This window comes from Centruroides vittatus, unplaced genomic scaffold, assembly GCF_030686945.1.
Source record: "Centruroides vittatus isolate TY-2023 unplaced genomic scaffold, ASM3068694v2 contig_452, whole genome shotgun sequence".
Classification (NCBI taxonomy): domain Eukaryota; kingdom Metazoa; phylum Arthropoda; class Arachnida; order Scorpiones; family Buthidae; genus Centruroides; species Centruroides vittatus.
Window position 1 is genome coordinate 1773437 of NW_027122248.1, and position 12652 is coordinate 1786088.

At 26.4% G+C, this 12652-nt stretch overlaps 1 protein-coding gene across 2 annotated transcripts in view; it reads right to left on the reverse strand.

The window, feature by feature from the left end:
• Window positions 1–12652, reverse strand: part of BRWD3 (bromodomain and WD repeat-containing protein) — a 77470-nt gene that overhangs the window by 39041 nt on the left and 25777 nt on the right. For both annotated transcript variants that reach the window (XM_067272667.1, XM_067272666.1), the window contains exons 7-16: window positions 11238–11398; window positions 9083–9304; window positions 5662–5762; window positions 5270–5340; window positions 3822–3925; window positions 3035–3174; window positions 1342–1495; window positions 1113–1247; window positions 726–854; window positions 427–652 (exon numbers count right to left, since the gene is read on the reverse strand). In XM_067272667.1, coding sequence (XP_067128768.1) covers window positions 427–652; window positions 726–854; window positions 1113–1247; window positions 1342–1495; window positions 3035–3174; window positions 3822–3925; window positions 5270–5340; window positions 5662–5762; window positions 9083–9304; window positions 11238–11398 — 1443 coding nt within the window. The remainder of the gene's footprint in view (window positions 1–426; window positions 653–725; window positions 855–1112; window positions 1248–1341; window positions 1496–3034; window positions 3175–3821; window positions 3926–5269; window positions 5341–5661; window positions 5763–9082; window positions 9305–11237; window positions 11399–12652) is intronic.

Sequence of the window (12652 nt, forward strand, 5' to 3'; positions counted from 1 at the left end):
TCCAGAAAAAAGTTGGCATGCCATATTGCTGGTACCAAACCTTCTGAAGTTGCACCAATGGCAAGTCATCAAGCCATTCACCCACCATCACATTTAGGACATCAAGATATCAATCACGATTCAGGTTGTGTTTGTGTAAAGATGCTTTGCCTAGTGGCATTTTTTAAATGAATTCATCTTTTGCTCCTATATATATATACATATACACATTAATGGTATATACATATAAATTTTTGAATATTGACATTTTCAGTATAAAACAAACAACGTTTTAGTTTAAAAAATTAATAAAGATTATTCTATATTAATGGAAAAATATATTTAATGTGAAATTTTACAATATGAAATAAAAATAATTTAAAACAACTATATAATTAAATAAGTAAAAATTTAATGCCAGTTAAAAAACAAAGAAAAATATCTCACCATTAGCAGAAACAGCAATATATGGTATTAACTGACTATCATTGCAATTTTCTCTTCCAGGAACCAATCTCTGTAAATTAGGTGGATAAGGATTTCCATCAATGTCCACCAGAAAAGGAGGAGGCATCAAATGAGGTGCACATTGTGTCTGTTCGTCTAATACATGATGATTAGCATCTCTAATTAGTGGACGATAATCGGTATGAAAAAACTGTTCATCCGGAACCTAAAATTGAAAGTTCCAAAGTAAATATTCCAATAATTATCCAGTTTTACATTACTTAAAAAGAAATATTTACTTTTTTATAATTATCGTTGGAACCATATCCAAAAATACTAAGATGACCATGAGAATCAGTTGATGCAAATATAAATCCATCAGGAGAAAATTTACAATCAAATACAGCACCATGCCCTTGACCTTCAATCTAAAAAATTAAAATTTATCGTGTTTATTAATTATTATAACATAACTGCAAATAATAAAATATCAGATATACATAATAAACAAAAAATTTTGATACTATCAGATGTAAAATTAATGATCTTTTATTTAAAATTACATATAAACAGTAAATTGCATTAAAAGAATAAATGGGATACCATTTACAAACATACAAAATTAATAGACAACTTCAATATAAATTTTCACATAATTTATATAATTATGGCAATGGAATACTTACAACATTAAAGAAACTTTTTATAACTGTTCCAAGTGTTAAATCCCAAAGCACAATTCTTCCATCGTGTCCCCCACTTAAGAGGACGCGAGGATCAGTAGGATGAGGTTCTAAAACAAATACTTCATCCTCATGAGCCTAATAACATTATATTATTTTATAAGTTTGAAATTTAACAAGCGAAAATTTTTATGAATATGATACTTGATAAAAAGAGAAAAAAACTACTCACAATTAACACATGCTTCAATTTCCCAGTATAAGAATCCCAAACTTTCAAAGAAGAATCATTTACAGCAGTGATTACAACAGAGTCATCAGTATTCCATCCAACCATTGTTACCCGTAATTTCTGTTTATTATCATCAACTTCATCTGTAGGTTTTCTATACAAGGCATAAAATTACAAGTTGTATTCATAGAAGTTACATAGTTACATAAATAATCAATAAATTCTCTATTGTTATATGAGAAATTTCACACAGCACCAATAAAAAAAAATGAAGTAAAAAAATTTTTAACAGAGGTTCAGATAAAATCATTTTTTGTGACAAACATCTCATCTTTAGTGCAATATTTACTTCCTTTTTATTGTGAATACTATGTCAAATTTATCATGCCTACTTCTAAACAACTGAAAGCTCCAATACATAATACATTAAGAAGTTAATAATGCAATTAGTTAAAAACTTTTATTTTATTAAAGAAAACAATAATTATTTGACATTTATCGCATAAAATGTATTCTTAAATTTATAAATTCTCAAATAAGTAGGAATTTTCAGATTTTTTTCTTAATGACAATCAAAACAAATGTTCCATGCTTCTGCAGGAAAATTTATTCTATAAATTTCATACATTGAACTCTGTAAAGAAATCTAAAGAATAAAATTTTAAAAAAAATTTTGGAGATTTTTCTCAACTAGAAATTCTTGACTTTCTCAACTAACATTCATTCCATCATCAGTAATTTGAGAATTTATGAATTTATAAACTATATTTGAACAAAACTGCAATATTTTACTAACTAAATAAGTCATTTAACATGTTATAGAGTAAAATTAATCTTTAGTTTGATATTAACATTAAAACTCCGATTATCTTACTAGCAAACACTTAATGTCACTAAAGAATATGTTTATAAGTAGTAATGCAATAAATATGTTTCTATAATACCTCACATTAGAAATTGTATAGTTTCTATAATTAGCATTTTCTTTAATATGAGGCAGACCTCAATAAAAATCTTGTAATCATACTGTACAGTATCCAATATTAATCTCCAATTCTTGATAAGTAACATTTTATAGTAAAATATTACTGTGTAAAATAGAACAACGAAAATAAACAACTGGAATAGTGAAAAATCTATTATAATGAACTGTTAAGTTGTAAGATTACACTGAAGTTTTTTGATAAAAATGACTTTAAACTGAAAAATTACATATAACAGATATGTGATAGCATAAACCATAGTCTTGTATTCAAATAGCCAAAGATCTAAAATGGAATTAGCTAGTTAAAGATCCTTGTTCTAGTAGGATAAAGAAACCAAAGAGCCATTGTAATTTCAAAAATTCTTAAATAGATTAGCCTATCAGTTTAGTTGGAAAACAATATTCTATGTTCCATATTTTTGTATGATAATCAGTTTAACCCATTGCTAAAACCGAATAATACATTCACAACATTTTCAATTTATAAAATAATTATTAATAATTTAATCTTGATATCAGTATAAATTCTTAATGTAAAATTTATATCATCAATAAATATATTGAATATTATATTTTAATGAAAATATTTAAAAGTAAATTAAATATTTTTGTATTTTAAATTAACTAAAAGATGAAAATATTAGAAGCATTTAAAAAACAAATATAATTTATATATGATAAAAAGAACATAAGTATCATAATATTTACCCTTCCAATTTGGTTGTCATCCTCAAAGTAATAGTATGCCAATGCTGACGTTCATATCTCCAAATAAGAGCAGTTCCATCTTTACTACCACTGATAAATCGGCATCCAATATTACTAAATTGCAAACTATCTACACGATCCTAAAATGTACAAATATTTATATATTAATAAACAGAATAAATACTATAGAAAAATAATATAATAATTATAAGTCATAATTTATATATATTTTTAAAGATACAAAAGAATTTTATGGGGCATAGAGCAAAATTTCCTAATTTGGTTTGTAAATATTTTGTACTTAAAAATTTTTTTACAATATTATCCATTTATTGTAATCATAGATATTGATATCAATCATTTATTATTATCAGAATTAGAATGCCCCAAAATATGAAAGTTATAATGTTTTGGAGAAGAATGAATAATTTAACATCATCTACATAAAAATATTTCAAAATTTTTTGAAATTTTTTATAAAGTATACAATACATAAACAGTTTATTATGCTAAAAGTATAAATTTAATCTAACAAGATTACTTGGCACAAGTAAAAGTTTTGAAATGAATATCTTGTAAAATATATTTTCTAGTAATTTTTAAAAATTTAAATTTAATGTTTTAGCATATACAACTAAATATTAGCAAATAATTGAAAGAAATGTATTCCATTAAGTGAGATAAATAGTCATATAAATTTTGATTGTTTATTTCACTGAATACATTAATTAAAAATTAGTAGTAATAATTTATAAAGCAAACATTAAATAGAAGCTATAATACTCACTGAATGAGATTCCATTTCTAAAATTTTTTCTGGTCCATTGTTCCCTAAAATATTATAGACCCGTACATGATGATCAGTACTACCTGTAGCAAGAAATATTCCCCCTGTAAATAATAACCAAAATATTAAATTCTGTAAAAAAATTTTAAAAATTACACTTAAGTTTTCTGTAATTTACACTGTTATCCAAAATCAGTCTTACTCTACATATACTTTTAAATTTAATAAAATATTTATTGTTACAGGCTAGTGCAATAAATTATGATAAATTTGTAGAAAAATATTTTAAAAAATTAAAGTAACTTGCAGTTAAATTAAATAGGTAACAATGAACACACAAAAGACCTTAACAAATTAAAAACCTTTTATCTCATAACAAGAAACTATGGGCCAGATGGGTGAGCAGTCAAGGTGACAGCCTACCACTCTGGAAAACCTGGGATCAAATCCAAATGAGTCAAAAAATCCACAGGAATTTTATGGGAGATGATCTGACCAGATATGTCAGGCTCTGTCCCTCACCATCCAGCTGCGATATTGTGGGGCTGGCCAAACCCGTAATGGGCTTCTAAAAGAGGTCTTAATGCCCACAGGGTAAAAAAGGAAGGAGGAAAAAAAAGAAGAAGAAACTATGAGGATTAAGAAGTGTAGATTTGTACATTTCAATTTTATTTTATATTCTTGAACTAAGCATTCATGATGTCTGCTTGGTTCAAGAAGGATAAAAAAGAAGCATTCATCATAGGTCTGATAAGAAAGAAAACAGATGTTTTTCTACAGAAGAGCCTGCTTTTCTACATTTCAATTATGTTCTATATTTTGATTACAAAATTTTCACATAAATTACATTACAATTAATAACATATTCAAATAATTTTATTTAAAATATATAACTACTCTGAATATCTCTAAATATATTAGAAACAATTTACATGTCTTGAAAATACCAAGTAGTCATTATTAAAGTACCCTTCTTCAATGCTGTCTAAGAGAGATATTTAGCAGTAAATGCAACCAAATCTAGTATGAAGATATTTCAAGACATACAAAAGATATTTCCATGAAAAAATAATTAGTACTAAAACTTGTCATCATGCCAGTTTTGGTACTGCAGTACAACATTTTATTTATATAAGACAGTGAAGCTGAAAAGCTTAGCTAAGCAGGGAATGCATTCTCCATTATAAAGGTATAAAACCTGGAGGCAATAAACTGTATGTGTTCAATAGTTGACCAACTCTAACTGATCCTCTATGGTGCTTCTCACATGCAGTGTAATACTGTCTTTTAAGGCTATCAAATATGCAGCATGTCCTCACTCAATAAACAGTGCTACTCTAGACAGTGCTGAATAGGGGTACTTTAATTACAATCACCCAATATAATAAATTATTTTATAAACATACATATCTTTAATATCATAAAAATGATTACAAAATTATATATACCTGAACTGAATGAAGAACATATCATCTGTGCTCCAGCTCGATTGCGGTCTGTAAATTTTAATGGTTTTGGACTGAAAGAATAAATACTTTTAATTAGTGATAAAAATTAAACCCAAGAAACCTTTAGAATTATTATGATGATAAAATTATTACTTAATAATTTTAAAGTATAACAATCATTTATAGTAATTTAAGCGAAGAAAAAAGTAAAAACAATTTTATTTTAGAAAACTGTTTGATAAGGGGCACTTTTCAATGAGGAAAGGGAACACGTTTTTTTTTATAAATACACAGTAAATAATAATTTTGAAATTATTCAAAATAAAAATTACATAGTTTAATTTATGATTTTCAGAATAATGTAATAATTTATTAATTTAAAATATTCTTACTTAAATTCATTTGTTTTAATATTCCATTGCCAAAAACATACACAGCCATCATTTCCTGTAGATATGAGGTAACGCTGTTCTCCTTTTGGATATGGGCAAAACTAAAATACAATAAAATTACACAAAATTTTTAATGAAAATAATATGTATAATATATATTATTAAAAAAGTTATCATAGAAAGAAATATTAGTGAGGTTGAGGTCAAAGTTTTAAACACGAAAATGTGTACGTTGGACGTCCAGCACCGCCTTCCTGTAAGCCTAGAAGTTTGACAATGACATTTGAAATGTCAAGCACAATTCCACTGACTTTCCAAACACCATTGTCAAACTTCTAGGCTTACAGAATGGCGGTGCTGAACTTCCGACATACACGTTTTCATGTTTAAAACTTCAGCCTCAACTTTGCTTAATTTTTACAGCTTTGCTTTGATTAATACAGTAAAACCTGTCTAAAAAGCCAAATGAACATTATGTTTGCTTTGTTTTTTAGACAGGTTTCACTGTATTACTTTTTAATATTATATGTAAACAGTAGCAACCAAAATTTTCTGTTTTGGCAATTTATTTTATACATGTTTATGTACTTATTAATACAGAAAAAGAGAAAGGTTAAAAATGTCACAAATTATATTTAATCAATGATGATCAAGTGAATGTACCACTTGCTAGTCAGCAACACTATTTAATGAAGTAACTGCTGACTAGCAGTTACTTCATTAAATAGTGTTAAATAATACAGAACTTTTCAATATTTATTTAAAGATAATTTTCTCTTATACAGTATACAAGAGTAATTGCTTCTATAAAGTAATTTTTGTTATTCTTCATTTCATTAATACAGTATTGAATTTTGGCTAGTTCTACAAATTTTGCCAAATGGCAAAATGTTTCTTGTTTTGTCTACCTAACAGAGTGAAAGAATTTCATCCTAAAACATTTCACTGTAAGTTATTAATACTTTTTATTTATGAAAAAACGGGAATACATTAAATTATTTTTAGTAACTGCTTTTTTAGATTTTTAATACATGATATCTTCCCTATTTATGATTTATGGGGGGGGATATTAGTATGTCTAGTTTGGAAGAATTACAGTATTACAGTGTCTGAACTACTTTCCAGATAACAAGACTACAACAATATATCTGCAACTCTTATCAGTGAGAAATTGACCATAATCCAAGTCATAGCATTAATTATGATTTAAAATTAATTGATATTATGCAGAAAAATTCTTCTTTGCTGTTATGTTATGCAATTAGTACACAAAAAAATGTTCCATTTTAATGTTAGATATGTTTCCAGTTTATAGTAGTATTCTATATTGCAGATAATTCCATTCCGAGATTCACTTTCTGTTTAAGTAGGTTACCATTTCGTAGATAGTCCATTTTAGACAAATAAGAAAGTCTTTAAATTTAAGTACAGTTTTTATCCCAAAAATAACACGAAAAAAATTAAGTGTAGTCAAGCTCAAAATGATGTATTATAATTTTGTGAGAAATTTGCAAAATAAGACAAGAGCATCTTATTCAGATACTAATGATATAAGTTATCAATCAAATAAATTTTTTGTTTATTAATAAAAATAAAACACGCAAGCAAAATAATCTATTAAAAAAATAACTAAGTACCACACATTAACTGACGGATGAAATGAGAAATGTGTCGTCAGCTATTTAGAATAATAAAACAAAAAAGCATGAAACAAATTATAGGTTGATGATTTTCTGTGATGATATATTTATTTATAAAAAATATAAAATAACTAAGATTTATCAAAAACAAGATATAAAACATTTATTAAGTAAAAAAGATTAAATTTCAATTTATCAGAATAATCGAATGATACAATCAAATTAATTATCAGGGAAAAACTTGAAAAATTAATTACACAGATATTAGATTAGCTGTATAATTAATTCAGACTAAAGGTAGGTAGTTATGCCATCATCTTGTATTAAATTTAAAAATTAGAAACAAAATAATCAATTAGGTCTATCCTGGAGAAAAAGATCAATATAGAGCAGAATTCAAACTGCAACTCCAGCTTACTGTGCAGACATGTTGTCAATTATAATACCTGGACCTTCATCTGATGTTCACTTCCAGATCAAGTCCAATAATTAACTGAGTTCTAGTCCAATAATTAATTCGGCTCTCTCATTTGATTATTAGTGCAATCAAGGCTTTGGTTTTCTATTGGAGAGAGGTAGTAATCTGTAGGTGCCAAATCAGGGCTATAAGAAGGATGAGATAGACCATTTCAATTAATCTTTTTCAAGTTTTGTTGTGTGATGATTTCAACAAGGGATTGAGTGTTAACATGTAATAAAATAATACTCTTCCTGTTTGTCAAATAAAGAGGTTTTTCTTGGAGTTTTTTACAAAGATTTTTCATTTGCTGACAGTATAAAATATTAACAGCATTTACTGTTTTGTTTGATTTCAACAACTCACAATGCAGTATTCCCCTCAAAACCACATGCAAACAGCAATACCTTTCAAGAATGATGACCATGCTTTAGTTCTGGAGCTAGAGTACCCTTTAGATCTAATCACTGTCTTTTTTGAATGTTATAAGCATATAATATTCATTTCTTGTCCCCAATTAACTTTTTTGTCCAGAAATGGGGTTTGTTGTTGCCTATTAATAAGTGAAACACACATGAATAATAAAGGAATATAAGGTAAGTCTTGGACAATCCAGATGATTCTGTTCAGTAAAGTCACATGGAACAGATATCCCATACTTGTTTATCTTTCCTAAATGGTACAACTGTCTAATTGCTATTGATGGGGACACAAGTTTTTCTGCAATTTTCCATTTAGATAATTTTCAGTCAGTTTCCAATACTGCAACAATATCAACATTTTCTAAGCCAAAAGGTTGTCCAGAGTAAAGCTCATCTTTCAGATTAAAAACCTCCAGTCTAAATTTTTTGAACCAAAGCTGATATTTTCTAACATTTAAAGCTTCACTGTCATACACACTACATATATTTTTTGTTGTGTAACTGCAGTGTAAACTTTTTAAACTCAAATAGCATTACACGCATTAAATATTCTTCTCATAAGCTCATTTTGATTGATGCTAATAATTTAATTTTTTAAAAATAATAAAAACCATTATGAAAATCATTACTAAAACTTATGTAATTAAAAAATTACCATTTTAGCTGATTACACCAATCAGCAATTATACAAGTTATGCTATAGAATGAAAACAATTATTAGAAAATAAAAAATTACTTATGTCTCAACAAAATATATATCAGAATAAAATCAAATATTATAAGAAAACATAAAATCAATATATCCAATTTAAAAAAAACTATTAAAATTGCATATATATTTTATATGGTTTTGAATAATCTTGTCTTATACAAATTATTTTTAAGTTCATTAAAATGATTACCTGTAATGATGTAACCATTCCTGTGTGACCAACTAATACAGCCAAAGGAGCAATGGTACGAAGGCACCAAACTCTAATAAGTTTATTGCAACTGCCTGCTGCCAATAATGTATTTTCATAATTAACTGCCATATCTGTAATTTCTGCCGAATGTCCTCGTAATGTAGCTAGTAGGCGACCATCTGAAGCACTCCAAATTTTGACTAGAAGATCATCAGCTCCCTAAAATAATTAAAATTTACCATCAGTATGCTTATATAACTGAATTATCACCAAAAGTTTTAAAAGAATTAAATTTATTATTCATGTAAAAATAGTTTAACTCATTTATTTTTTGAAAAACAACTAAAATAAAAATATAGATATCAATATTAAATCAAAGAAAAAATACTCAAATTCTCTTAACGTACAAAATTAATGCTTGTTAAATGTAAATAAAAAATGAATAAAAACAAAACTAATTGTTTAACAAACTGAAGTATTTGCAAATTAAAAAGAAAACATAATAATTACAATTTATCATCAGACAAACACTATTATCTAAAAATATTCTTTTATACAAGCGAAGTAAAAAATTTTGTTCACCATAACGTTTACATAGACTATTCAGTAAACATTTAACTTAAAACTTTCAGCATCTAAGGACTTCTCTGCATTAAATTTCAGATTAAAAATGACTATTAGATGCAAAAAAATTAAAAACAAATGACTTACAATCATAATCTTTTTCATTTCTAAATGAAAAAACTTATAAATATATTTTTATATTGTTAAAATTAAATTTTAACTTAGATGTAGTTGCTAAACCTTTGGGAAATGTTCTGCAGAACTCTAACAATTCTATAGATTTATATCAGTGAATATAACTGGCAAAAATTATTACACCATGTAGATCTATCTGAAAAAACTGTTGTTTATCCAGCAATATATAATTTTATCCAAAACTTCATTTAACGTTATGAATAATTATTATGAATATTAGTATATTCAAACAATAAAATAAAACTTAATAAATAATTTAAAAATTGAAATGGAAAGCACATAATATGAGGGCTATTTGGAAATCAATCTCTGGAGAGCAGTTAGAAAAAACAAGAAAGAAAGAAAACAATTGTATTATGTGTAAAAGTCAGTTATGTGTTGGGCTATTCTCAATACAATTGTCCTGTAAATTCAGGCACTGTCATACTGTAGGATAAGATTCTGTATCATCTCATCAAAGTTGCCATCTGGGAGCTGAGCCAGTCATTTTTCACCATCTGTCTGCTCTTTATTTGTGTGGAAATGCTTCATTCTCAGCCAAACCTTCATCCATAAGAAAAGATAAAAATCATTAAGAACAAGGTCTGGACTATTCAGTGGGTGTGGAAACAATTCCCAACAAAACTGCTATAGAAGATCTTTTGTGCATGCATCTATGTGTGGGCTTGCATTGTTATGCAGAAACACAACATCTGACATCAACATTCCTCTTCATTTGTTTTAATAGTTCTACATAGAATCTTCAAAGTTTCACAGTATGTCTGTATAGTTCCATGGTTCACAAAAACCAAAAACATTGCTTGAATTTTTTTGGTTTTTGTGAATATGTGAGTATCCACTTTCAAGACTGTTCTTCAATTTCGACATTGACAAACTTTATCTACGTTTTATTGCCTGTAAAAAACTTATCAAGAAATGTGTCCCCTTCATCATTATACTGCTGCGAAATGTCAAAGCAGCTGATATTCTTTGATTTTATGAACGGTGGTGAGCATTTCTGGTACCCATCTCACAAAATTTGTGATAATCAAGTAAGACTTGACAATCTCATACAATTGTATTCAAGACACTTGAGAGAACTCCAGTGAAAGCTCAGAGATTGTAAAATGGCATTGTTCACAAACCTATCTGTCAATTTGTTGCACATGATCATCAATCAATATCAACAGTCCTATTGACCACCTTTTCATTGTCTACACATTCCTATTATTATGAGTTAGCTTTAATAACAAACATTTTGTAGAATGTTTGATATAGAAAAAACAATGTATGGATATACTCTCCATTGTGAGACATAAATATTGGACTTTCCCATTCTATTATTCCCATCATTATTCTAATTATTCAAAAAATAATAATCCTAAAACATTTACAAAATCTTCTTAAACCTTACCGTAATGATATACTTTCCACTACGATCAAATAATACACAGTAAACAGATGAAAGATGACCCAAAAGACGACGATACATTTGTTTCCTTGAATAAAGCCGATATGGAAAGGAATGCATTCGACTGGATGGACCACTAATTTCTCTAGCCACAAGTACTTGAGCTGTTAATAGAATTTAAAATAATTGTATATTCTCTTAGTATTATAACATTTTAGTTCAAAATTTTATATATATTTAATTAATATAAATTTATTTTAAAAAAATGAATAGGAAGGAGAAAGGGCTTAGATTACAAACATCTATCTTTTGTACATCTCATTATCTTAATTGTTTTAACTAAATTTTAAATTCTCTAAAATTCTATTTTTCATTCTTTTGATTATAAATAATATTCATCTAAATGAATAAATTATTTGGACATTAAAATTGAATTTATTAATTAATTCAGTCAGATTAAATAGCATTTAAATCTGTAACTTCATTTATTTTTTACACTTACTTAACCTTTGTTGAAAAAAAAGGTCAAATAAATGTCCTTCAAACCTGCCCAAACACATCTAGCACCGATATATCTGAATGAAATGTAATTTAACTGGTTTTCATGAATCCAGTTATTTTAGTTCATCAGCATTGTCATAGGTGTTATATAGTTCATATTCATTGATAATTAGAAATGATGTTCCTTGGATTAGTTTCACTTTATTATTCCCTATATTACTAATACTTTTTCATAATTTATATTTAATTGATTGAGAATTTATTTATTATAATTTTTATATGTTTTTTTCTAATTTGAACTGGAAGTTACTTTGTTTTCTATTTATTTATTTTTTTTTTTAATGGACTTTATTAGCAGGTTGTAAATTCTAACCACTAGAAGTCAGATTTCTTTGCAGATAGTTTCATGTTATAATTTATTGTGATTAAAGTTATTAAATTTTTGTAAAATTTTATTCATTTATTTACATGCAATTAAAATTTAGGTTAATGAGTAATTTTAAAATGTTTTTACTAGAAGGTCATATATTTTTGTGATAATATGAGATAACATTTTTTTTAGTAGTCCTTCAAATTTAAAATATAAATTTAAATTCAATATTATAATATATTGAAATGTTTTCCATTAAATGCTACTTTTTTATTATAATTTTTACAGTAATTTTTTCATTATTTATCTTCTCTTATAGTCAAAGTTCTGCATAAATAATTTTTACTAGAAATTATAAGTACACATTCTTATGTGCATATTCTAACAGCATGCACATAAAAATTAAATGTTGAGAGAATAAAAATTTCTTTATAATTACAAAATTATTATTATTATTATTATTATTATTATTCAAAATAATGAAATTTATTATAATAAAATGTTATCATTTCTCACAGCATATTACTGTACTCATTACAATTTAACT